Source organism: Melospiza melodia, unplaced genomic scaffold (assembly GCF_035770615.1).
Source record: "Melospiza melodia melodia isolate bMelMel2 unplaced genomic scaffold, bMelMel2.pri scaffold_55, whole genome shotgun sequence".
Taxonomy (NCBI): Eukaryota; Metazoa; Chordata; class Aves; order Passeriformes; family Passerellidae; genus Melospiza; species Melospiza melodia.
The window spans coordinates 2,777,178-2,801,693 of record NW_026948799.1 but is presented as its reverse complement, the minus strand read 5'-3'; the positions used below and the strand labels follow the sequence as shown (position 1 = coordinate 2,801,693).

General features: G+C 43.7%; 1 protein-coding gene across 1 annotated transcript in view; it reads right to left on the bottom strand.

The window, feature by feature from the left end:
- Positions 1-6,307: 6,307 nt before the first annotated feature.
- Positions 6,308-24,516, bottom strand: part of LOC134413885 (nicotinate-nucleotide pyrophosphorylase [carboxylating]-like) — a 37,615-nt gene continuing 19,406 nt past the window's right edge. The window contains 4 exon segments of the mRNA XM_063147914.1: positions 6,308-6,785; positions 6,788-6,872; positions 10,138-10,269; positions 17,496-17,762. Of these exon segments, the coding sequence (XP_063003984.1) occupies positions 6,667-6,785; positions 6,788-6,872; positions 10,138-10,269; positions 17,496-17,762 (603 nt within the window). The 3' untranslated portion in view covers positions 6,308-6,666.

The window sequence follows — 24,516 nt, the reverse complement described above, 5'->3', positions numbered from 1 at the left end:
TGCATTCCACATCCCAAAGATATTAATACCATAATGTTAGCACAATTACTGATAGCATTCTGAAAGCAATTGAACACGTCTTATCTGCAGCCTTTGTTCATTCCAGAGTTTATACAGTCTGTGATCCAGGATGGACTTTCTTCACTCGGGTATAGTGGGTCCAGGGTTCCACACCGGCTACTTTGACTGCTGTAAAGGTGGTCAGTAGTACCTGATGGGGTCCACTCCACTTTTCTTTCAGCGGTTCCTCGTTCCATTTCTTGATGTACACCTCGTCTCCTGGATGTATGTTATGAACTGGGTTCTCAATGGTTTATTCCACACGAGGATACTCCGGAGCCGAGCTAAAGTTTTCCCAAGAGACAGAACATAATTATACACTTCCTGCTTTCCTGTGACATGTACATTAGGGTTAGGCTCAGGAGATTCATATGGTTTCCCATACAATATCACATAAGGACTGACTGACATCCCACTCCTAGGCTTTATCCGAATCCTCAACAGTGCTATTGGCAAAGCCTGGGGCCACTGCAATTTGGCTTCTTGGCATATTTTACTGATTTGCCTTTTTAGTGTCTGATTCATCCTCTCTACCTGTCCATTTGACTGGGGTCTCCACGGTGTGTGGAGGTCCCAATTTATCCCCAGCAGGCTACTTACCTCTCTTACTACTGTAACTATGAAATGGGGTCCCCTATCTGATGATACCCCTAGGGGTACCCCAAACCTGGGAATAATCTCCTGTAGTAACCACTTAACCGTTTCCTTTGCTTGGTTCGTGCGACAGGGAAGGGCTTCTGGCCACCCAGAGAATGTGTCAACCCCCACTAACAGGTATTTGTATCCTCGAGTCCTTGGTAGTTCTACAAAATCTACCTGCTGATAGTCTCCTGGCTCTATTCCTATCCGAATTCTTCCTAGCTGTGCCTGTCACCTGGCCACTGGGTTGTTTTTCAAGCAGATATCACATTTTGACATTACTGATTTTGCCATTGTTAGCATCCGTATTAAACTCTGCTTTAGCAATTTTACCAATGCCTCTGCTCCCCAGTGACATTCGTTATGTTTAATTTGTAGAACCTCTCTCATTATCAAGGGGGGTACCACTATTTGTCCTTGTGCAGTTACATACCATCCCTCTGAATTCTTTTGTGCATTTAGCAAATGTGCCAGTCTCTCATCTTCTACTGAATATTTTGGTTTTGGAGGCAAATTGAATTGGGATACATTAAGCTTCAAAGGTATCAATGCCATTGTTGTTTGTACCTTTCGAGCAACCTGTCGGGCTGCTCAGTCTGCCTTTCGATTTCCCTCACAGATTTTGGAGTTTCCTGATTGGTGTGCTTTGCAGTGAATGATTGCTACTTGTTCAGGTTTTTGTACTGCCTTTATCAATTGCAGGACTGCATCCTGATGTTTAATGTGGGTACCCCGAGAAGATAACAGTCCTCTTTCTTTCCACAGTGCTCCGTGTACATGCACGACTCCAAAAGCATATTTTGAGTCAGTCCAGATATTTACCTTTTTCCCTTCACTTAATTCTAGTGCCCTGGTTAAAGCAACCAGTTCTGCCTTCTGGGCAGATGTATTTGGTGGTAATGCCTTTGCCTCCACCACTGTATTGACTGTTGTTACCGCATATCCAGCGTATCTGATTCCATTTTCCACAAAGCTGCTCCCATCTGTAAACAGCTCCCACTCCGGCTGCTCTAGTGGGACATCTTTCAGGTCTTCTCTTGCTGAATAGGTGTACTCTATTACTTCTGCACAGTTGTGTTCTAATGGGCCTTCTTCAGTTGTGGTACCTAGGAACAAAGCTGGATTCAAAAGGTTAGTTGTTTTTAATGTGACATCATCCTGCTCAGTCAAGACTACCTGGAATTTCATCATCCTGCTGGGAGATAGCCAATGGCCCCCCTTTTGTTTTAAGACAGTGGTTACCATGTGTGGTACATAGACATCTATGTGCCTTCCCATAGTAAGTTTCCTGGCTTCTTGTATCAGGATCACAGTAGCTGCGACTGCCCGCAGACATGGGGGCCGGCACTTATGTTGTCAAGTTGTTTGGAAAAGTAGCCCACCGGCCTTTTCCAGCTTCCCAGACCTTGTGTCAGGACTCCTAGTGCTAGGCGCAGCCTTTCATGTACAAACAGCTGAAAATCTTTAGACAGATCAGGTAACCCTAGTGCTGGAGCAGTTGTCAGTGCTTCCTTTAATTTTAGGAAGGCTTCTTTCTGTGGTTTGCCCCAGGTGAATGGCTGCATCTTCTGAGCTTCATAAAGGGGTTTCGCAATCAGTCCATAGTCCATGATCCACAAGCGACACCATCCTGCCATCCCGAGGAAGACTCGCAGCTCATGTAAATTGTGGGGCTCTGGAATAGCACAAATAGCTTGGATGTGGTTAGTACCTAGTTTTCATTGCCCTTGTGAAATTTCACATCCCAGGTAAATCACAGTCTGTTGTGTGATTTGTGCCTTTCCTCTGGATACTTTATAGCCTCCCATCCCCAGTGAATTTAAAATCTCAATGGTTACCTTTATACAGGTTGCTCTTTCTTCTGTAGCTATTAGTATATCACCAACATACTGAAACAATAAGTATTGGTCTCTTGGTACTTGCCCATTTTCAGTCCAAATCTCCAGTTCCTTTGCCAGTTGGTTTCCGAATAGGGTGGGACTGTGCTTGTAGCCTTGTGGTAATCGTGTCCAGGTGAGCTGGGTCTTTCTTCCATTCCCTGGGTTTTCCCACTCAAAGGCAAACAGTTTCTACTTTCTTTGTCAAGGGGGATGCAGAAAAAGGCATCTTTTAAATCAATTACGGTAAACCATTTATATATCTCCTTTACGGATGTTAGCAATGTATAAGGATTTGTTACCACTGGATAAATGTCCTTTGTTATTTTATTTATTGCTCTCAAATCCTGCACTAATCTATATTCACCATTTGGCTTCTTTACTGGAAATATTGGTGTATTAAATTCTGATTCACATTCTTCTAAAATTTGGTATTTCAAGAATTTCTCAATAATCTACTATTCCTTGCTGTGCTTCTGGTTTTATGGGATATTGTTTGACTTGTACAGCCCTTGCCCCTTCTTTTAACTCCACATGCACTGGTTGTGCCAATTTAGATTTCCCTGGTATATCCGTCTCCCATACAGAGGGAATCACTGCATCTTCTACCTCCCTAGGGATAGAGGGGAACAGGTTTTTCTTTGATCATTAATATCTGTCCCATCTTTGATTCAGGTATTTTCATTATAAGCTCTCCATTTTCAAAGGTTATTACCGCATCAAGTTTAGCTAGAAAATCTCTCCCTAAAAGTGGAATTGGACACTCAGGTACATATAAAAATTCGTGTGTCATGACCTTATTTCCAAAACACAAATTTAGGGGTTGCAGGAAAGGCCGTTTTTCCTCTTTCCCTGTAGCGCCCACTATTGTCGTTTCCTTGTCCCCAATTTGTCCTTGCAAATCATTCAATACAGAAAAGGTAGCTCCCGTATCTATTAGAAATCTGACCTCTTTATGCCCTAACTGTATATTTACAACAGGTTCCTTAACTTGTTCTACTGGTTCTACGTCTGGTCAGCTGGTATACTCCCCCAGGACCATCTCCTTAGTAGCCTGCTGGAACTGATTGCCCTGGTCAAACTGGTTATTCAAACTTGGGCAATTTCGCTTCCAATGTCCCACCCCCTTGCAATATGCACATTGATTCAGGCTTAACCCCTGGGTAACTGGTCTCCTACCCCGACCATTCCTGTTACGCCCCCTGAAATTTGGGTTCCCTCTCCCCTGTATTACTGCCAAAAGATTCTGCTGCTGCCTTTTACTAGCTTCTTTTTCCCGATTGTTGTATACCTTCCAAGCGACCTCGAGTAACTTATCCAAATTCCTTAATTCTTCCCCTTCTAATTTTTGCAATTTTCTATGAATGTCATCCTGTGATTGGCCCAAGAATATGAGAGCAAGCTGAACCTTTGCTTGCTCTGTATCCATTTGGAGGTCTGTATATTTCCTTGCTACCTCCTCAGGCCTCTCCAAAAATGCAGTGGGAGATTCCTTCTTTTCCTGTCAAACCTCCTATAGTTTGGGCCAATTTATAGTTTTGGGCACAGCATTCTGAACTCCTATTTGGATGCACTCTTGGTATTTCCGTAATCTCCTCATATCGCACAATAAATTAGGATCCCAATTTGGATCCTCAATTGGGAAATTCACATCTAAGTTCCCTGTTACCAGCCCATTTCTAATATCTTCTCTTGCCCTCTCTTTGGCTGCCTTGAGTACCATTTCTTTTTCAGTAGAATCCATCAGAGTATCTAATATCACGTTTATGTCATCCCAGTCAGGATTTTGCGTTTTCATAACCATTTTTACTACGCGTGCCACTTTATCAGGATTTTCTCTGTAAGTTCTGGCTGACTGTTTCCAAGTAACTAAGTCTGCCGGGGAAAAAGGCACTTTTACAAATGCTGGCCCTTCCACTCCGACACCTTGTCGCCAGGGGGCAATCACAGTCTGTTTTTGTTTCCTTATGCCATCTCTATGCACAACTGGAGCAAGCTTTGCCCTACCCCAGGTTCTATGAGCTATTGGGGTCACTGATTCATTACCATTGCTATCTTTTTCACTCGCATACCTCTTTCCCCTTTCTATCACAGTTAGGTTTTGCTCATCTTCCGAGGCAGAGGGATCAGGTGATGATGGGAGAGGAGGATAAAGAGGGAAATGTGTACTAGATGAAACAGGTTCAGGGGTAGGTGGATGAGGAGCAGGTAGTGGGATAGGGACAGATGAAACAGGTTGGGATAGGGTTAGGTTCTCTTGTTCCTATTGGAGCTACTTGTAAATCAATATCTGTATAATTTTCTCTACTCAAGCTTTCTCTTAACGCCAAGTGTTCTAAACAACGTTCCTCACAAACCCCACACTTTGCAGATGTTTTAACCATTAATAATCCACATTCATTCTGCCATTCTGGCTTTCCCCATCAGTAGAAAAACAGATCAACATATGGGACTTCATCCCGTTTTCCTTCTTGTTTACAAAACGACATTAACTGCAAAATAGTGTTACATTGCAGAGTACCGTATTTTGGCCATTTTTCACCGTTCTCCAAGGCATATTCTGGCCACCATGAATTACAATAATCAATCAACTTAGTTTTACATAATCCTTCTCCAAAGTTACCTTGTTTCCAATGTGCTAATAAGCACCCCAAAGGAGAATTTTGCGGGATAGGGGTGTTACTGCCCAAAATCCCTTTAAGTTTGTCCATTTCAAAAATACCACAAATGCCGAACCTGCAAAGCTTTCGCGATTGTCTTACGGAACGGTGCCTAGGCTTACACCAACAGGAATTCCTTTAGCCCAACCAAGCGTAGCTTTCAGTGCGTCTTACTGGCAGGCACCCAAACCAAAGTAAAAAGCACCTTACCTTTCTCCCGGGGACGTTTGTGAGTGGCGGAAGCGGTCGCGGCCGATGGGCTCCCTGAGAATCCCTCGGTGCCGGCTGGAGCGTGATCGAGTCGCGAACTCGCTCAGCAGCACTCACAACGGCTCCATCTGGGTCGCCAAAATGTTAGCGTTCAAAAACACATAATCATGGAGCGATTATATGTGGTGCCTTTTATTAAGAGCTCTGGGAATCGGGGTATATTCAACCCAAATCTGACTCCGACCATACATCCGAAATGATCATGTTTTATACTCTATCGTTACATAACTTTCATGTTAATTATTAAACTTATATTGTTCTATTGTACACATAAATTTAGCCCCTCTCTGAATTTCCAACATAGTTTCTCACTATCCTTCTTATGGTTATATAATAATTACATTTAATTACTAAGCAATCATCACATCTAACAATTATATAATTTATCATACTGCTTACGCAGGTGCGGTTGATCTGGGAAAGCACAAAGCCTAACATTTTAGATTCTATCTTTAACTTTTTCCAGGGTTCCACTATCAATTTCAGGGTTCCAGGGTGAATTTTTGGGGTTCCCACGTTGGATTTTCAGGGTTCCTCGGCTCCGTCCCCCATCCCCAGCACCCTGAGGGCGCAGTCGGGCGCGGGGGCGCTGTGGGTTGGGCACCCCATGGACACGACGGCCCCGTGGGGCCCCAGGAACCGGGGCAGGGCCTGCAGGGCTGGGGGGCTCCTGGGGCGGATTTTGGGGTTCAGGGATGGATTCTGGGGTTCCCGGGATTTCATTGGTTCCAGGCTGGGTTTGGGGGGTTGGATTTTGGGGGTTCCAGGTTGGATTTTTGGGGTTCCTGGGACGGATTTTTGGGTTCCTGGGACGGATTTCAGGGTTCCAGGTGTCTCTATGTTTCACGTTGGATTTTATTGGTTCCAGGTTGGAATTTGGGCATTCCTGGGATGGATTTTTGGGGTTCCCCGGTTCCATTTTGGGGTTCCCAAATTTCAGGGTTTCGGGTTCGATTTCGAGGTTTCCAGGATGGATTTTGGGGTTCCAGGTTGGATTTTGGGGTTCCAGGTTTGACAGGTCCAACGTTGGACATTATTGGTTCCAGGACGGATCTCCAGGGTTTCGGGTTGGATTTTGGGGTTTCCAGGCTGGATTTTTGAGATTTTACACTGGATTTTGGGGTTTCTGGGTGAAATTTTGGGGTTTCCACGTCGGATTTTCACTTTTCCTCACTTCCACTCCCCATCCCCACCACCTTGAGGGCGAAGTCGAGCGCGGGGGCGCTGTGGGTCAGGCACCCCATGGACACGACGTCCACGTGGGGCCCCAGGAAGCTGCCAGGCTCTCCAGGCCGATGCCCCCGCTGGCCTCCACCAGCACCCGCGGCTGCGCGGCCTTGACGCGCGCGGCCACCGCGTGCAGCTCCTGGAAATGGGGGGAAAACGTCAAAAAACCCAAAATTTGGGGTTCATTGGATGAGTGGGGGTCCAGTTCATTGGGGTTGGGCGGGATTCGAACCCAAAATTGGGGTGTCCCTGCTCAAATTTGGGTTTTCCCCATAAAAATCCCCACAAATCCAGGGATTAGTCCACCCAAAATTGGGGTGTCCACCCCCAAATTCCCCTTAAAGCAGAAACACCAAAAAAATTGGCATTTTTCACCCAAAAATTTGGGGTCTCTCCCACCCAGAAAAATCCCAAATTTGGGATTTTCAACCTAGAATCTGCCCAATTTAAGTCCCTAGAAAAACCCATTAATTCTGGGATTATTTAACCCAAAATTGGGGTGCCCACCCCCAAATTCCCCTTAAACCAGAAACACCAAAAATTTGGGATTTTTCACCCAAAAATTTGGGGTCTCTCCCACCCAGAAAAATCCCAAATTTTGGGATTTTCAACTTAAAATCTGCCCAATTTCGGTCCCTATAAAAACCCATTAATTCTGCAATTATTTAACCCAAATTTCGGGTGCCCACCCCCAAATCCCCACTCAACCAGAAACCCCAAAAATTCGGGGTTTTCCATCCAAAACTTGGGGTCCGAACCACTGAGAAAAACCCCAAAATTTGGGATTTTCAATCTAAAATCTGCCCAAATTCGGTCCCTATAAAAACTCATTAATTCTGGGATTATTTAACCCAAAATTGGGGTGCCCACCCCCAAATTCCCCTTAAAGCAGAAACACCAAAAAAATTGGGATTTTTCACCCAAAAATTTGGGGTCTCTCCCACCCAGAAAAATCCCAAATTTGGGGGTTTCCAACCCAAAATTTGCCCAGTTTGGGTCCCCAGAAAAAATGATCAATTTTGGGATTGTTCCACTTAAAATTGGGTGTTCAAAATTGGGGTGCCCACCCCCAAATCCCCTTCAAACCAGAAACCCCAAAAATTTGGGGTTTGCAACCCAAAACCTGCCCAGTTTCGGTCCCACTTCTTGGGTTTATCCCAATTTCTTTTTGCTTATTTCCCCATTTTTTTGGGTTTTTTCCCATCTTTGGGGGGTTTATCCCCATTTCAAAAAGTCCACAGCCCCATTTTTGGGGTTTTTCTTCCTATTTTTTGGGGTATGTCTCAATTTTTTGGGGTTTTTTTCCCCCATTTTTTAGGGTTCATTCCTTTTTATTTATTTGTTTGTTTTTCCCATTTTTGGGGTTTCATCCCAATTTTTGGGGCTTATCCCAAATTTTTGCAGCATGTCCTCATTTTTTGGGTTTTTTTCCTTTTTTTTGTTTTTATTCCCATGTTTTTTTATTTTTTCCCACTGTTTGGTTTGGGTTTTTCCATTTTTCTGGGGGTTTCCCCCATTTTTTGTGGTTTTTCCCCATTTTTTTGGGAATAATGCCATTTTTTGGACTTTATCCCTATTTTTGGTGTTTATCCCCATTTTGGGGGCTTTTATCCCCATTTTTTGGAGTTTTACCCCCATTTTGCGGGTTTTATCCCAATTTTTTGGCATTTATTCCATTTTTTTGGGTTTTTTCTCAATGTTTGGACTTTACCCCAGTTTTTTGGCGGGTTCATCCCCCCTTTTTGGGATTTTTTCCTCATTTTTTGGGGGTTTTCCACCTTTTTTTTTTGTCGATTCCCCATTTTTGGGGTTTATCCCAAATTTTTTCAGATCTTCCCCACCCCCCCGTTTTTTTTTTTTTTGGGGATTTATCCAAATATTTTTTTATTTTTCCCATTTTTATGGGTTTCTCCCCATTTTTGGAGTTTATCCGAGTGCAGATCCTGGTAAAGGGAGACAATGTCAGTGAACCCCAAAATTTGGGGTTCGGTTCATTGGGGTTGGGAGGGATTTGAACCAAAATTGGGGTGTCCCTGCTCAAATTTGGGTTTTTCCCATAAAAATCCCCACAAATCTGGGGATTTGAACCCAAAATTGGGGTGTCCCTGCTCAAATTTGGGTTTTCCCCATAAAAATCTCCACAAATTTGGGGATTTGAACCCAAAATTGGGGTGTCCACCCCAAATTCCCCTTAAACAAGAAACACCAAAAATTTGGGATTTTCCACCCAAAATTTGGGGTCCGACCCACCAAGAAAAACCCCAAAATTTGGGATTTTCAACCCAAAATTTGCCCAATTTGGGTCCCTAAAAAATTTATCAATTCTGGGATTATTTGACCCCCCCAAAAAAACCCGATTTTTTGCAGTTATCTCCCCCAAAATTTCACCGTTTTTCCCCAAATTTTCACCTTTTCCCCCAAAAATTTCGATTTTCAGGGTTCCCGAATTTTGGAGCTCCCCTGTGGGCTCAGAGCTCAAATCTCCACCACCCCCACCCCAATTTTGGGGCGATTTTTTTGAGTTTTTCCCCCAAATTTTCACTGTTTTTCCCCAAATTTTCACCTTTTTCCCCCAAATTTTCACTTTTTATCCCCCAAATTTCCCCTCTTTCCCCCAAAATTTCGATTTTCGGGGTCCCCCGATATTTTGGAGCTCCCCTGTGGGCTCAGAGCTCAAATCTCCGCCACCCCCACCCCAATTCTGGGCACATTTTTGGGGTTTTCTCCCCCAAATTTTTGCCTTTTTTCCCCAAATTTTCATCCTTTTTCCCCAAATTTTCACCTTTTCCCCCCAAATTTTCACCTTTTATCCCCAAAATTTCACCTTTTCTCCCCCAAAATTTCGATTTTCAGGGTTCCCGAATTTTGGGGCTCCCTCGTGGCCTCAGAGCTCAAATCTCCGCTACCCCCACCCCAATTCTGGTCACATTTTTGGGGTTTTCTCCCCCAGATTTTCACCTTTTTTTCCAAATTTTCGCCGTTTTCCCCAAATTTTCACCTTTTCCCCCCAAAATTTCCATTTTCAAGGTTCCCGAATTTTGGGGCTCCCCCGTGGGCTCAGAGCTCAAATCTCCACCACCCCCACCCCGATTTTGCGCCATTTTTTTGAGTTTCTCCCCGAAAATTTCACCTTTTTTCCCCAAAATTTCACCTTTTCTCCCCCAAAATTTCGATTTTCGGGGTTCCCCGATGTTTTGGGGCTGCCCCGTGGGCTCAGAGCTCAAATCTCTGCCACCCCCACCCCAATTCTGGGCACAGTTTTTGAGTTTCTCCCCCAAATTTTTGCTTTTTTTCCCCAAATTTTCACCGTTTTTCCCCAAATTTTCGCCATTTTGCCCCAAATTTTCGCCATTTTGCCCCCCAAAATTTCAATTTTCGGGGTCCCCCGATGTTTTGGGGCTCGCCTCTGGGCTCAGGTTGTCGAGCAGGACGACATCGGCCCCGGCCTTGGCCGCCTCCAGCGCCTGCTCGGCGCTCGCGCACTCCACGCCCAATTTCCGCGTGAAGCCCCCGGCCCGGCGCGCCCACACAATCAGCTGTGGGACCCCAAAATAAACCCCAAAATTAGGGATTTGCCCCAAAATTTGGGTTTTTCTATTCAAAATTAATCCTCAAAAATTGGGGATTTCTACTCAAAATTTATCCCCAAAAATTTGGAAATTAATCCCCAAAAATTGGGGTTTTCTATTCAAAATTAATACCCAAAAATTGGGGATTTCTACTCAAAATTAATCCCCAAAAATTTGGAAATTAATCCCCAAAAATTGGGATTTTTTTCCCCAAATGAATCCCCAAAAATTCGGAAATTAATGCCCAAAAATTGGGAATTCTTACTCAAAATTAGTCCCCAAAAATTGGGATTTTCCCCTCAGATTCATCCCCAAAAATTGAGAATTTGACTCCCAAATTAATACCCAAAAATTGGGGATTTCCACTCAAAATTTAAACCCAAAAATTTGGAAATTAATCCCCAAAAATTTGGGTTTTTCTATTCAAAATTAATCCTCAAACATTGGGGATTTCTACTCGAAAATAATTTCCAAAAAATTGGAAATTAATCCTCAAAAATTGGGGATTTCTATTCAAAATTAATACCCAAAAATTGGGGATTTCAACTCAAAATTTTTCCCCAAAAATTTGGAAATGAATCCCCAAAAATTGGGAATTTCCCACCCAAAAATTGGGAATTCCTACTCAAAATTAGTCCTCAAAAATTGGGATTTTCCCCTCAAATTCATCCCCAAAAATTCAGAAATTATTCCCCAAAAATTGAGAATTTGACTCCCAAATTAATACCCAAAATTTGGGGATTTCTATTCAAAAAATATCCGCAAAATTTGGGGATTTCTACTCAAAATTTATCCCCAAAAATTTGGAAATTAATCCCCAAAAATTGGGATTTTTTTCCCCAAATGAATCCCCAAAAATTTGGAAATTAATCCCCAAAAATTGGGAATTTCCCACCCAAAAATTGGGAATTCCTCCTCAAAATTAGTCCCCAAAAATTGGGATTTTCCCCTCAAATTCATCCCCCAAAATTCAGAAATTAATCCCCAAAAATTGAGAATTTGACTCCCAAATTAATACCTAAAAATTGGGGATTTCTACTCAAAATTTAAACCCAAAAATTTGGAAATTAATCCCCAAAAATTTGGGGTTTCCTATTCAAAATTAATCCTCAAAAATTGGGGATTTCTACTCGAAATTAATTTCCAAAAATTTGTAAATTAATCCCCAAAAATTGGGATTTTCTATTCAAAATTAATACCCAAAAATTGGGGATTTCTACTCAAAATGAATCCCCAAAAATTGGGAATTTCTATTCAAAAAATTGGGAATTTCTACTCCAAAATAATCTGCAAAAATTGGGAATTTCCCCGTAAATTAATCCCCCAAAATTGGGAAATTCTACTCAAAAATAATCCCCCCAAAATGGGGAATTTTCCCCTCAAATTAATCTCAAAAAATTGGGGATTTTTCCCAAAATTAACCCCCAAAATTTCAGAAATTAATCCCCAAAAATCGGGAATTTCTACTCAAAATTTCCCCCCCCCCCAAAAAAATTGGGGATTTCTATTCAAAATTAATCCCAAAAATTGGGAATTTTCACCCCAAAAATTGGGATTTTTTCCACCAAAATTATCCCCAAAAATTGGCAATTTCTACTCAAAAATTGGCAATTTTCCAGCAAAATTAATCCCCAAAAATTCAGAAATTATTCCCCCCAAATTGAGAATTTCTACGCAAAATTAATCCCCAAAAATTGGGAATTTTTCCTCAAAATTAATCCCCAAATTTGAGAATTTCCCCCTAAATTAATCCCCAAAAAATAGGATTTTCTACTCAAAATTAATCCCAAAAAATTGGGAATTCCTACTCAAAATTAATCCCCAAATTTGAGAATTTTCCCCCAAATTAATCCCCCCAAAATAGGATTTTCTACTCAAAATTAATCCAAAAAATTGGGAATTTCTACTCAAAAAATTGGGAATTCCTACTCAAAATTAATTCCCCAAAAATTGGGAATTTTTCCTCAAAATAAATCCCCAAATTTGAGAATTTCCCCCTAAATTAATCCCCAAAAATTGGGAATTTCTACTCAAAATAAATCCCCAAAAATTGGGATTTTCTACTCAAAATTAATCCAAGAAATTGGGAATTCCTACTCAAAATTAATCCCCAAAAATTGGGAATTCCTACTCAAAATTAATTCCCCAAAAAATTGGGAATTTTTCCTCAAAATTAATCCCCAAATTTGAGAATTGCCCCCTAAATTAATCCCCCAAAAATAGGATTTTCTACTCAAAATTAATTCCCAAAAATTGGGATTTTCTACTCAAAATTAATTCCCTAAAAATTGGGAATTTCTACTCAAAAATTTGGGAATTTCTACTCGAAATTAATTGCCAAAAAATTGGGAATTTCCCCACAAAAATTGCAAATTTTCCCCGGAAAAATTGGCAATTTCCCCCCAAAATTAATCCCCCAAAATTTCCCCAAATTTGGGGTCCCCCCACACCCAAAACCCCCCAAATTTTGGGGTCTCCCCACTCATTTCCCCCCATTTTCCCCCCAAATTTCCTCCTCGTTTCACCTCCAATTTCGGGGTCCCACCGTGACCAAACCACCCCAAATTTGGGGTCCCCCCACACCCAAAACCCCCCAAATTTTGGGGTGCTCACCTTTGCCAGCGCTCTGGCATTGTCCCGATCCCCCACAAATTTGGCCCCCAAATTTCCCCCATTTTTACCCCAAATTCGGGGTCCCCACAACCGGAACCCCCCAAATTTTGCCCCCAAATTTTGGGTTTCCCCATCCCATTTTCCACCCATTTTTTTTTCCCATTTCTCCCCCATTTCCACCCAAATTTCCCCCATTTTACCCCAAATTTTTCCCCATTTTCCCCCCATTTCCCCCCCAAATTTGAGTGTCCCCACAACCAGAACCCCCCAAATTTTGCCCCCAGATTTTGCCCCCATTTCCCCCCAAATTCGGGGTCTCCCCTCCTCATTTCAGCCCCATCCCCCCCCCCAATTTTTCCCCCCATTTCTCCCCCATTTTCCACCCAAATTTTTCCCATTTCCACCCAATTTCGGGGTACCCCACAGCGAATTTCACCCCAAATCCCCCCAAAATTGGGGTCCTTACCCGTTTAACCCCTTCCTGTCCCTCACTCAGTTCCACCACCGCTCTGTGCTTGTCCTTGAGCAGCCCGGACCCCCCATTTCCCCCCCAAATTTCCCCTCATTTTACCCCAAATTTTTTCCCCATTTCTCCCCATTTCCCCCCCAAATCCGGGGGTCCCCACAACCAGAACCCCCCAAATTCTGTAGGGTCTCCCCACAACCAAAACTGCCCCAATTCAAGGGTCCCCCCACTTATTTCCCCCCCAATTTCTGGGGTCCCCACCTGCCGGATCCCCCCCCCCCATTCTCCCCCCATTTCTTCTCCATTTTCCCCCCAAGTTTTTCCCCATTTCTCCCCCATTTTCACCTATTTTTTTCCCCAATTTCGGGGCTCTCCCACCCCAAAATTCCCCCAAATTTTGGGGTCCTCACCTGTGTCACCCCCTCCTCTGTCTCCAGTGCCACCGCTCTGTGATTGTCCAGATGCCCCCTCCCCAAATTCCTGATCCCCCTCCCCATTTTCCACCCAATTTTTTCCCCAATTTCGGGGTTCCCCCACCCCAAAACCCCCCAAAATTTGGGGTCCTCACCCGTTTAACCCCTTCCTGTCCGCTGTCGCTCTCTCTGTGATTGCCCCCCCAAATTTCCTCCCCATTTTCCACCCATTTTTCCCCATTTCCACCCATATTTTTCCCATTTCCACCCACATTTCGGGGTTCCCCCGACCCCAAAATTTGGGGTCCTTACCCGTTTAACCCCTTCGTGCCCGCCTCCGCCCATCTCGGCCACGGCCCTGTGCTTGTCCTTGAGCAGCGCGAACGCCCCCAGCCCCTCCCAAATTTTTCCCTCATTTTCCCCCAAATTTCGGGGTCTCCCACAACCAAAACCCCCCAAAACCGCCCCAAATCCCCCCAAAATTTGGGGTCCTTACCCATTTAACCCCTTCGTGCCCGCCTCCGCCCATCTCGGCCACGGCCCTGTGTTTGTCCTTGACGAGGCCGAACGCCCCCAGCCCCTCCCAAATTTCCCCTCATTTTACCCCAAATTTTTCCCCATTTCCCCCCCAAATTTGGGGGTCCCCACAACCAGAACCCCCCAAATTTTGCTCCCAAATTTTCCCCCCAAATTCGGGGTCTCTTCTCCCCATTTCTCCCCTCATTTCTCCCCTATTCCCCCCCCAGTTTTTCCCGCCATTTCTCCCCCATTTCCACCCAAATTTTTCCCCAATTTCGGGGGTCTCTCACCCCAAAATTTGGGGTCCTTACCCGTTTAACCCCTTCCTGTCCCTCACTCAGTTCCACCACCGCTCTGTGCTTGTCCTTGAGCAGCCCGAACGCCCCCAGCCCCTCCCAAATTTCCCCTCATTTTCCCCCAAATTTTTCCCCATTTCCCCCCCAAATTTGGGGGTCCCCACAACCAGAACCCCCCAAATTTTGCCCCCATTTCCCCACAAATTCGGGGTCTCCTCTCCCCATTTCTCCCCTCATTTCTCCCCTATTCCCCCCCCAAGTTTTTCCCGCCATTTCTCCGCCATTTTCCACCCAAATTTTCCCTCATTTTCCACCCAAATTTTGGGGTCTCCCACAACCAAAACCGCCCCAAATCCCCCCAAAAATTTGGGGTCCTTACCCGTTTAACCCCTTCCTGCCCGCCGCTCAGCTCCGCCACCGGCCTGTGATTGTCCCGATTCCCCCTCCCCATTTCCACCCAAATTTCCCCTCATTTTACCCCAAATTTTTCCCCATTTCCCCCCCAGATTTGGGGGTCCCCACAACCAGAACCCCCCACATTTTTCCCCCAAATTCGGCGTCTCCCCACCCCATTTCTCCCCCATTTCTCCCCAGTTTTCCGCCCAAATTTCTCCCCATTTCTCCCCCATTTTCCACCCAATTTTCCCCCCAATTTCGGGGGTCCCCCGACCCAAATGCCCCCTAAATCCGGGGGGTCCCCACAACCAGAACCCCCCAAATTTTGCCCACAAATTCCGGATTCCCCCCATTCATTTCTGCCCTAGTTCCACCCCATTTCTCCCCAATTTTCCACCCATTTTTTTCCCCAATTTCGGGGCTCCCCCACCCCAAAACCCCCCAAAATTTGGGGTCCTTACCCGTTTAACCCCTTCGTGCCCGCCGCCCATCTCGGCCACGGCCCTGTGCTTGTCCTTGAGCAGCCCGAACACCCCCAGCCCCTCCCAAATTTCCCCTCATTTTACCCCCAAATTTCGGGGTCTCCCACAACCAAAACCGCCCCAAATCCCCCAAAATTGGGGTCCTTACCCGTTTAACCCCTTCCTGCCTGCCGCTCAGCTCCGCCACCGCTCTGTGATTGCCCCGATCCCCCCTCCCCATTTCCTTCAAATTTCCCCCATTTTACCCCAAATTTTCCCCCCATTTTTCCCCATATGCCCCCCAGATTTGGGGGTCCCCACAACCAGAACCCCCCAAATTTTGCCCCCAAATTCGGGGTCTCCCCACCCCATTTCTCCCCCATTTCTCCCCCATTTTCCACCCAAATTTTCCCTCATTTTCCCCAAATTTCGGGGTCTCCCACAACCAAAACCGCCCCAAATCCCCCCAAAATGTGGGGTGCTCACCCGTTTAACCCCTTCCTGCCCGCCTCCGCTCATCTCGGCCACGGCCCTGTGCTTGTCCTTGAGCAGCCCGGACCCCCCATTCCCCCCCCAAATTTCCCCTCATTTTACCCCAAATTTTTCCCTCATTTTACCTCAAATTTTCCCCTCATTTCACCCCAATTTTTTCCCTCATTTTACCCCAAATTTTTCCTTCATTTTACCCCAAATTTCCCCTCATTTCACCCCAAATTTTTCCCTCATTTCCCCAAATTTCCCCTCATTTTACCCCAAATTTTTCCCGCATTTTCCCCCAATTTTTTCCCTCATTTTACCTCAAATTTTTCCCTCATTTTACCCCAAATTTTTCCCCAATTTCGGGGGTCTCTCACCCCCAAAATTTCGGGCTCCTTACCCGTTTAACCCCTTCCTGCCCGCCGCCGCCCATCTCGGCCACGGCCCTGTGCTTGTCCCTGAGCAGCCCGAACACCCCCAGCCCCTCCCAAATTTCCCCTCATTTTACCCCAAATTTTTCCCTCATTTCACCCCAAATTTTTCCCTCATTTTACCTCAAATTTTTCCCTCATTTTACCCCAAATTTTTCCCTCATTTCACCCCAAATTTCCCCTCATTTTACCTCAAATTTTCCCCTCATTTTACCCCCAAATTTTTCCCTCATTTTACCCCAAGTTTTTCCCTCATTTTACCTCAAATTTTTCCCTCATTTTACCCCAATTTTTTCCCTCATTTTACCTCAAATTTTTCCCTCATTTTACCCCAAATTTTCCCCTCATTTTACCCCAAATTTTTCCTTCATTTCACCCCAAATTTTTCCCTCATTTTACCCCAATTTCTTCCCTCATTTTACCCCAAATTTTTCCCTCATTTTACCCCAAATTTTTCCCCATTTTCGGGGGTCTCTCACCCCCAAATTTCGGGCTCCTTACCCGTTTAACCCCTTCGTGCTCGCCGCCCATCTCGGCCACGGCCCTGTGCTTGTCCTTGAGCAGCCTGGACCTCCCCATTTCCCCCCCAAATTTCCCCTCATTTTACCCCAAATTTTTCCCTAATTTTACCCCAAATTTTTCCCCAATTTCGGGCTCTCTCACCCCGGGAACCTTCGGGAACCTTCCAGAGCACGGAGCAGCCCGACAGCGCCAACACCGCCCGGCGAAAAACGGGGCGGGGTCGAGGGGGTTAAATTCGGGGGTTTTAGCGTTAAATTGGGGGGTTTCAGGGTAAATCCGGCGGTTTTGGGGTTAAATTGGGGGGTTTTGGGGTAAATCCGGCGGTTTTGGGGTTAAATCCGGGCGTTTCGGGGTTAAATTGGGGGGATTCGGGGTTTCGGGGTTAAATTGGGGGGGTTCGGGGTTAAATTGGGGGGTTTCGGGGTTAAATGCGGGGGTTTTGGGGTTAAATTGGGGGGTTTTGGGGTAAATCCGGCGGTTTCGGGGTTAAATTGGGGGGTTTTGGGGTTAAATGCGGGGGTTTTGGGGTTAAATTGGGGGGGTTTGGGGTTAAATCCGGCGGTTTCGGGGTGAAATGCGGCGGTTTCGGGGTGAAATGCGGCGGTTTCGGGGTTAAATCCGGCGGTTTTGGGGTTAAATGCGGGGGTTTCGGGGTTTTTGACGAGGATGTGGGCGCGGATCTCGGCGTTCCCCAGCGGCGCCACGGTGGGGTCGGGCCAGGGCGCGTCCTCGTCCAGCCAGGAGCGCGCCAGGGCCCGCAGGCGGTGCGGGTAGGGGGGGGCGGCCAGGGGGTCCCCGCAGGGTTCGGGGGGTTCGGGGGTCCCGCGGGGTTCGGGGGCGCAGAGCCGGACATGGTGCGGAGAGACCTGGGGAGAGAGAAAGGGAATTAGGGGGAGGATATTGGGGTCCTTGGGGGGCATTTTGGGGGTCTTGGGGGGGGTCTCTGTGAGGATTTGGGGGTCCCAGGAGGGTCCTTGAGGGGATTTTGGGGTCCCCATTGGGATCTATGGGGAGATTTTTGGGTCTGGGGGCGATTTTGGGGGTCCCAGGAAGGTCCCTGAGGGGCTTTGGGGGTCTTAGGGGGGTCCTGGAGGGGATTTGGGGGTGTGGGGAGGGGGCTTGGGGGGATTTTGGGGTCCCAGGGGCGTCTTTGGGGGTCCTTGAGGGGGTTTTGGGGTCCCAGGGGGGTCCTTGAGGGGGTTTTGGAGTCCCCATTGGGATCTCTGCGGAGATTTTGGGGTCTGGGGGGGATTTTGTGTCAATTTTTGCCAATTTGGTGCCGATTTTTGCCCCTTTTTTCCCATTTTAGGGATTTTTAGATCATTTTGTGTCAATTTTTGTCCATTTTGTGCCGATTTTTTCCCTTTTTTTCTGATTTTGGGGCTTTTTAGCCGATTTTGTGTCAATTTTTGCCAATTTTGTGCCAATTTTTGCCCCTTTTTTCCAATTTTAGGCATACTTAGACCATTTTGTGTCAATTTTTGTCAATTTTGTGCCGATTTTTTCCCTTTTTTTCTGATTTTGGGGCGATTTTGTGTCAATTTTTGCCAATTTTGTGCCGATTTTTTCCCTTTTTTCCCATTTTAGGGATTTTTAGACCATTTTGTGTCAATTTTTGTCAATTTTGTGCCGATTTTTTCCCTTTTTTTCTGATTTTGGGGCGATTTTGTGTCAATTTTTGCCAATTTTGTGCCGATTTTTTCCCTTTTTTCCCATTTTAGGGATTTTTAGATCATTTTGTGTCAATTTTTGTCAATTTTGTGCCAATTTTTTCCCTTTTTTCTGGTTTTGGGGCGATTTTGAGTCAATTTTTGCCAATTTTGTGCCGATTTTTTCCCTTTTTTCCCATTTTAGGGATTTTTAGATCATTTTGTGTCAATTTTTGTCAATTTTGTGCCAATTTTTTCCCTTTTTTCTGCTTTTGGGGCAATTTTGTGTCAATTTTTGCCAATTTTGTGCCGACTTCCCCCCTTTTTTCCCATTTTAGGGATTTTTAGATCATTTTGTGTCAATTTTTGTCAATTTTGTGCCGATTTTTTTCCTTTTTTTCTGGTTTTGGGGCGATTTTGTGTCAATTTTTGCCAATTTGGTGCCGATTTTTTCCCTTTAATTTCTGCTTTTGGGGCTTTTGGGGCGATTTTGTGTCAATTTTTGTCAATTTTGTGCCAATTTTTCCCCCTTTTTTCCCATTTTAGGGATTTTTAGACAATTTTGTGTCAATTTTTGTCAATTTTGTGCCGTTTTTTCCCCCTTTTTTTCTGGTTTTGGGGCGATTTTGTGTCAATTTTTGCCAATTTGGTGCCGATTTTTTCCCTTTAATTTCTGCTTTTGGGGCTTTTTAGCCGATTTTGTGTCAATTTTTGTCAATTTTGTGCCGATTTTCCCCCTTTTTTCCCATTTTAGGGGTTTCTAGATCATTTTGTGTCAATTTTTGTCCATTTTGTGCCGTTTTTCCCCCTTTTTTTTCTGGTTTTGAGGCTTTTGGGGCGATTTTTTGTAAATTTTAGCCAATTTTGTGCCGATTTTCCCCCTTTTTTCCATTCTAGGGATTTTTAGACAATTTAGTGCCCATTTTTTGCTCTTTTTTCCCATTTTAGGGATCTTTAGATGATTTTGAACCAATTTTGTGCCGAGTTTTCCCCTTTTTTTCCCGTTTTGGGCCGATTTCTGTTGATTTTGTGTAATTTCAGCCGATTTTATGCCAATTTTTGCCAATTTTGTGCCGATTTTCCCCCTTTTTCCCCGTTTTGGGCCGATTTCCGCTGATTTTGGGTAATTTGTCTAATTTCAGCCGATTTTGTGCCGATTTTGGCCCTTTTTGCCCCAAATCCCGCGGTCCCGGGGCCGTTTTGGATCTTACCCGGGGGGGCGGGGCCACAGCTCGGGCGCTGATTGGCTGCCGCCGCTGATTGCCTGCCACGCCCACCCCCAAAAAAAATTTAAAAAAATCCGAAAAAACCCAAAAATAAACCCGGAAGTGTTTGAGGGGCGGGGGGGAGGGGAAATGGGGGAGGGGAAATTGGGGAAAAATGGGGGAAAATTGGGAAAAATGAGATTTGGGGTCATTGGGGGGACATTGGGGACAATGAGAAAAAAATGGGAAAAATGTGGGGAAAGTTGAGAAAAATTGGGGAAAATTGGGAAAAATGAGATTGGGGGACATCGGGGACAATGAGAAGGAAATGGGAAAAATTGGGGGAAAAATTGGGGAATATTTAGAAAAATGAGATTTGGGGATATTGGGGAAATTTGGGGGGAAATTTAGAAAAATGAGATTTGGGGACATTGGGGGGACATTGGGGACAATGAGAAAAAATGGGGAAAATTGGCGGTAAAATGGAGAAAAATTGGGGAAAATTTAAAAAAAAACTAGATTTGGGGACATTGGGGACAGTGGGGGAAAAATGGGGGAAAAAATGGGGAAAATTGGGGAAAATTGGGGAAAATGAGATTTGGGGACATTGGGGAAAAATTGGGGGAAAATTGGGGGAAAGTTTGGGAAAAATGAGATTTGGGGACATTGGGGAGATTGGGGGCACATTGGGGAGAAATTGGGGGAAAACGGGAAAATTTAGAAAAATGAGATTTGGGGAGACATTGGGGACATTGGGGGAAAAATGGGAAAAAATGGGGAAAAATTGGGGGAAAATTGGTAAAATATGGGAAAAATGAGATTTGGGGACATTGGGGGACATTGAGGGAAAATTGGGGGAAAATTGGGAGAAATGAGTTTTGGGGACATTGGGGACAATGAGAAAAAAATGGGGAAAATTGGGGGAAATTTAGAAAAATGAGGTTTGGGGACATTGGGGACAATGAGAAATAAATGGGAAAAATTGGGGAAAATTTTAAAAAATGAGATTTGGGGACATTGGGGTAAAATGGGAGAAAATTGGGAAAAATTGGGGGAAATTTAGAAAAATGAGATCTGGGGACATTGGGGGAAAATGGGGGAAAATTGGGAAAAGTTGGAGGAAAATTGAGAAAAATCGGGGAAAATTTAGAAAATGAGATTTGGGGACATTGGGGACATTGGGGGAAAAATGGAAAAAATTGGGGAAAAATGGGGAAAATTGGGGAAAATGAGATTTGGGGACATTGGGGAAAAATGGGGGAAAATTGGGGAAAATGAGATTTGGGGACATTGGGGACAAAGGGGGAAAATTAGGGAAAATTTGGGAAAAAATTGGGGGAAAAATGGTAAAAAATGGGAAAAATTAGATTTGGGGACATTGGGGGAAAATGGGGAAAATTGGGGAAAATTTAGAAAAATGAGATTTGGGGACATTGGGGGAAAAATTGGGGGAAAATTGGCGGGGAAAAATGGGGAAAAAGAGATTTGGGGACATTGGGGACAATGGGGGAAAATTGGGGGAAATTGGGGAAAATTTAGAAAAATGAGATTTGGGGACATTGGAGAAAAAATGGGGAAAATTTGGGAAAAAATTGGGGGAAAATTGGTAAAAATGGGAAAATTGGGGGATAATTGGGGAAAATGAGATTTGGGGACATTGGGATCATTGGGGAAAAATGGGGGGAAATTGGGAAAAAAGAGATTTGGGGACATTGGGGACACTGGGGGGACATTGGGGAAATTTGGGGGCAAATTGGGAAAAATGAGATTGGGGGGATTGGGGAAAAATTGGGGGAAAATTTGGAAAAATGAGATTTGGGGACACTGGGGACATTGCGGACATTGGGGGAAAATGGGGGAAAATGGGGAAAAAATGAGATTTAGGGACCTTGGGGACACTGGGGACATTCCAAGGCACTCCCTGAGCTGGTTTATTTCCCTTTATTTCAGGCACTGTCTGAGCTGGTTTGTTTATTTATTTGTATTTACTACTATTAGATATTAAATATATTACTATATGTGTTTTTAAACATATTATATTATATTGCATTATATTATATTGCATTATATTATATTGTATTATATTATATTATATTATATTACATTACATTACATTACATTACATTACATTACATTACATTACATTACATTATATTATATTATATTATATTATATTACATTATATTACATTATATTTTATTTTTAATTTTTTTTATGCTGGGGATCGGTGACTCTGCCCTACAATTCTGTCCTTCCCCAGCAAAACTCGATTTTATCTCTGGTTTTCTTCAGATTCCAAATTCCAAATTCCAAATTCCGTCCTGGGGCTGTGAATGCTCTGCAAACACAAAAATCCAAAAAACAGAGTTTGGTTTTTATTTATTTTTATTTCATTTCATGTTTTAATCCATTTATATTGCATTATATTATATTATATTATATTATATTACATTACATTACATTACATTGTATCATATCATATTATAATACATTATATTATATTATATTATATTAATTATATTATACTATATTACATTATATAGTATTATATTTTATTATTTTATATTTTATTTATTTTATTTTATTTATTATTTTTATTTCATTTTATTTGTAATACAATTTATTTTATTTTATTTTATTTTATTTTATTTTATTTTATTTTATCTTATCTTATTTCATTTCATTTCATTTTTATTTTATTTTATTTCATTTCATTTCATTTTTATTTTATTTTATTTTATTTTATGTTATTTTATTTCATTTGTTTATTTTATTTTGCTTTATTTTATCTTATTTTATTTCATTATTTTATTTTATTTTATTTTATTTTATTTTATTTTATTTTATTTTATTTTATTTTATTTTATTTTATTTTATTATATTTTATTTTATTTTATTCTGTCCTTCCCCAGCAAAACTCGATTTTATTTCTGTTTTTCTTCAGATTCCAAATTCCAAATTCCGTCCTGGGGCTGTGAATTCTCTGCAAACACAAAACACAACAAACAGATTTGGGGTTGGGGCTGAAGCCCTAAAGCAGATAGCCTTCCAGAAGTAATGGGTTAAAACATGGAATGAGAGGCATGTAAAGAAGGGCCTAGCACTAGAACACACGGAGAAAGCACAGCACTAGGAAAACAGAGCAATAAATTAGATAAAGGTAGAGCAATAAAGGTAGAGCATCATGACAGGGGAAGAGATAGGTATAGGAGAAACTAATGGGCTAAGCAGGTTTAGAGCCAGCAATGTCGAAACGACCCTAAGGGTTTTGCCAAGCCACGGGATCTAATCCAAGTACACCGGGAATTGACCAAATTAGGAGAGGAGTTCAAAAGTTTAAAGAGGAAGACTCACCGGAAAGAACCCCTCTATGATGAAGGCAACAGGAACGACCACCTGAGAATCCCCAAAAGAGATGTCTCCACCTACGCTCCGCCCACGCTCCGCCTACATCACGCCCCATATGAATATGCATGATTATGTATCTGATCTGATGTAATCCTATACCCAAAAATGTATATAAGGCTTGCTTTTGCTATGTGAACTCAGAAATCCATTTTGTGATTTCTCCGACGCGTCGCTAATAAAAATACCTCCTGCTTAATTGACTTAAGCTGAGTCTGATTAGGCAGTCACTCTGCCTGTTTGGGGCAAAATTCGGCATCATTTCTGGCGAGCCAGGGAGGAGGAATGGCACCAGACAGGAGATCCAAGCTTTAAGGGTCCTCTCCCGAGCCGGGTCCGGGGCCGGGGTCTTCTGGGCGCCTCTGACGGCTTTTCGTCGGAAGAAGCTCCTTCCCTGGACCGGTGCTCTCGGATGGACACTGGCTGCATCTCCTGCTCAATTAAGAGGTATTTTAATTGCCTATTGGCTTTAAGAGGTATTTAAATTCTTTATTGGTTTTAGAATAAAGCGCTTTTATTGGGAAACGGGGGTCAGACGTGACCGCCCGAAGGGAAAGCTGGGGGACGCCCCAGTAAAGAATCCCAGCTGGGTTGAAATCCTAGCATTGGTTTGCTAGCATTGGTTAGCTAGCATTGGTTTGCTAGCATTGGTTTGCTAGCATTGGTTTGCTAGCATTGGTTAGCTAGCATTGGTTTGCTAGCATTGGTTTGCTAGCATTGGTTAGCTAGCATTGGTTGGCAAGCATTGGTTTTGCTGGGGTTAAAAATCCCAGCTTCGATTAAAATTAATTGGGAGAAAACACAGGTTAAAGTCCTGCTGGAGGGAGTATTCGTTTATCTTGGTATCTTCGATCTGTTTTCACTGTGTGGGAACCGTTTTAAACATTGTGCACTGTGTTATAACACTGTGGATTGCTTTCTGAGAGGTCTGTCAGCCAGAGATCCTTTTGTGTCTGTTCTATGTGCCTGTTGCAAAATCTTACAGGAAATATCTTGTCGCTCTCTCTGTAATCTTTTAGAAAAGACTAAGTTGATAGACGTCCGGCAAGAAATTTGTCACCCCCTGCAGTTGTTATACTGTCTACAGTTGTGATTGCATGAGTCTGGCAAACCGGTATCTCGCGGTCTATCGGCGACCTCTTGTGACCAAACCCGGTAAAACAGTCTGTTCTGACATAAGACCATAAGGTAGGAACCTTTCACTGTACGGGTGTGTGTGTGTGGAGTGAGTGAGACGCAGCATCGCTGCGAAACGAGAGCGGAGTCCCGATCCGCATTTTCTGGACGAAGCGAATGGAAATTGTGTGAATGAAGTGTTAAGGTATATTGGCATATAGTACTTGTGGAAAAGAGCACGAATA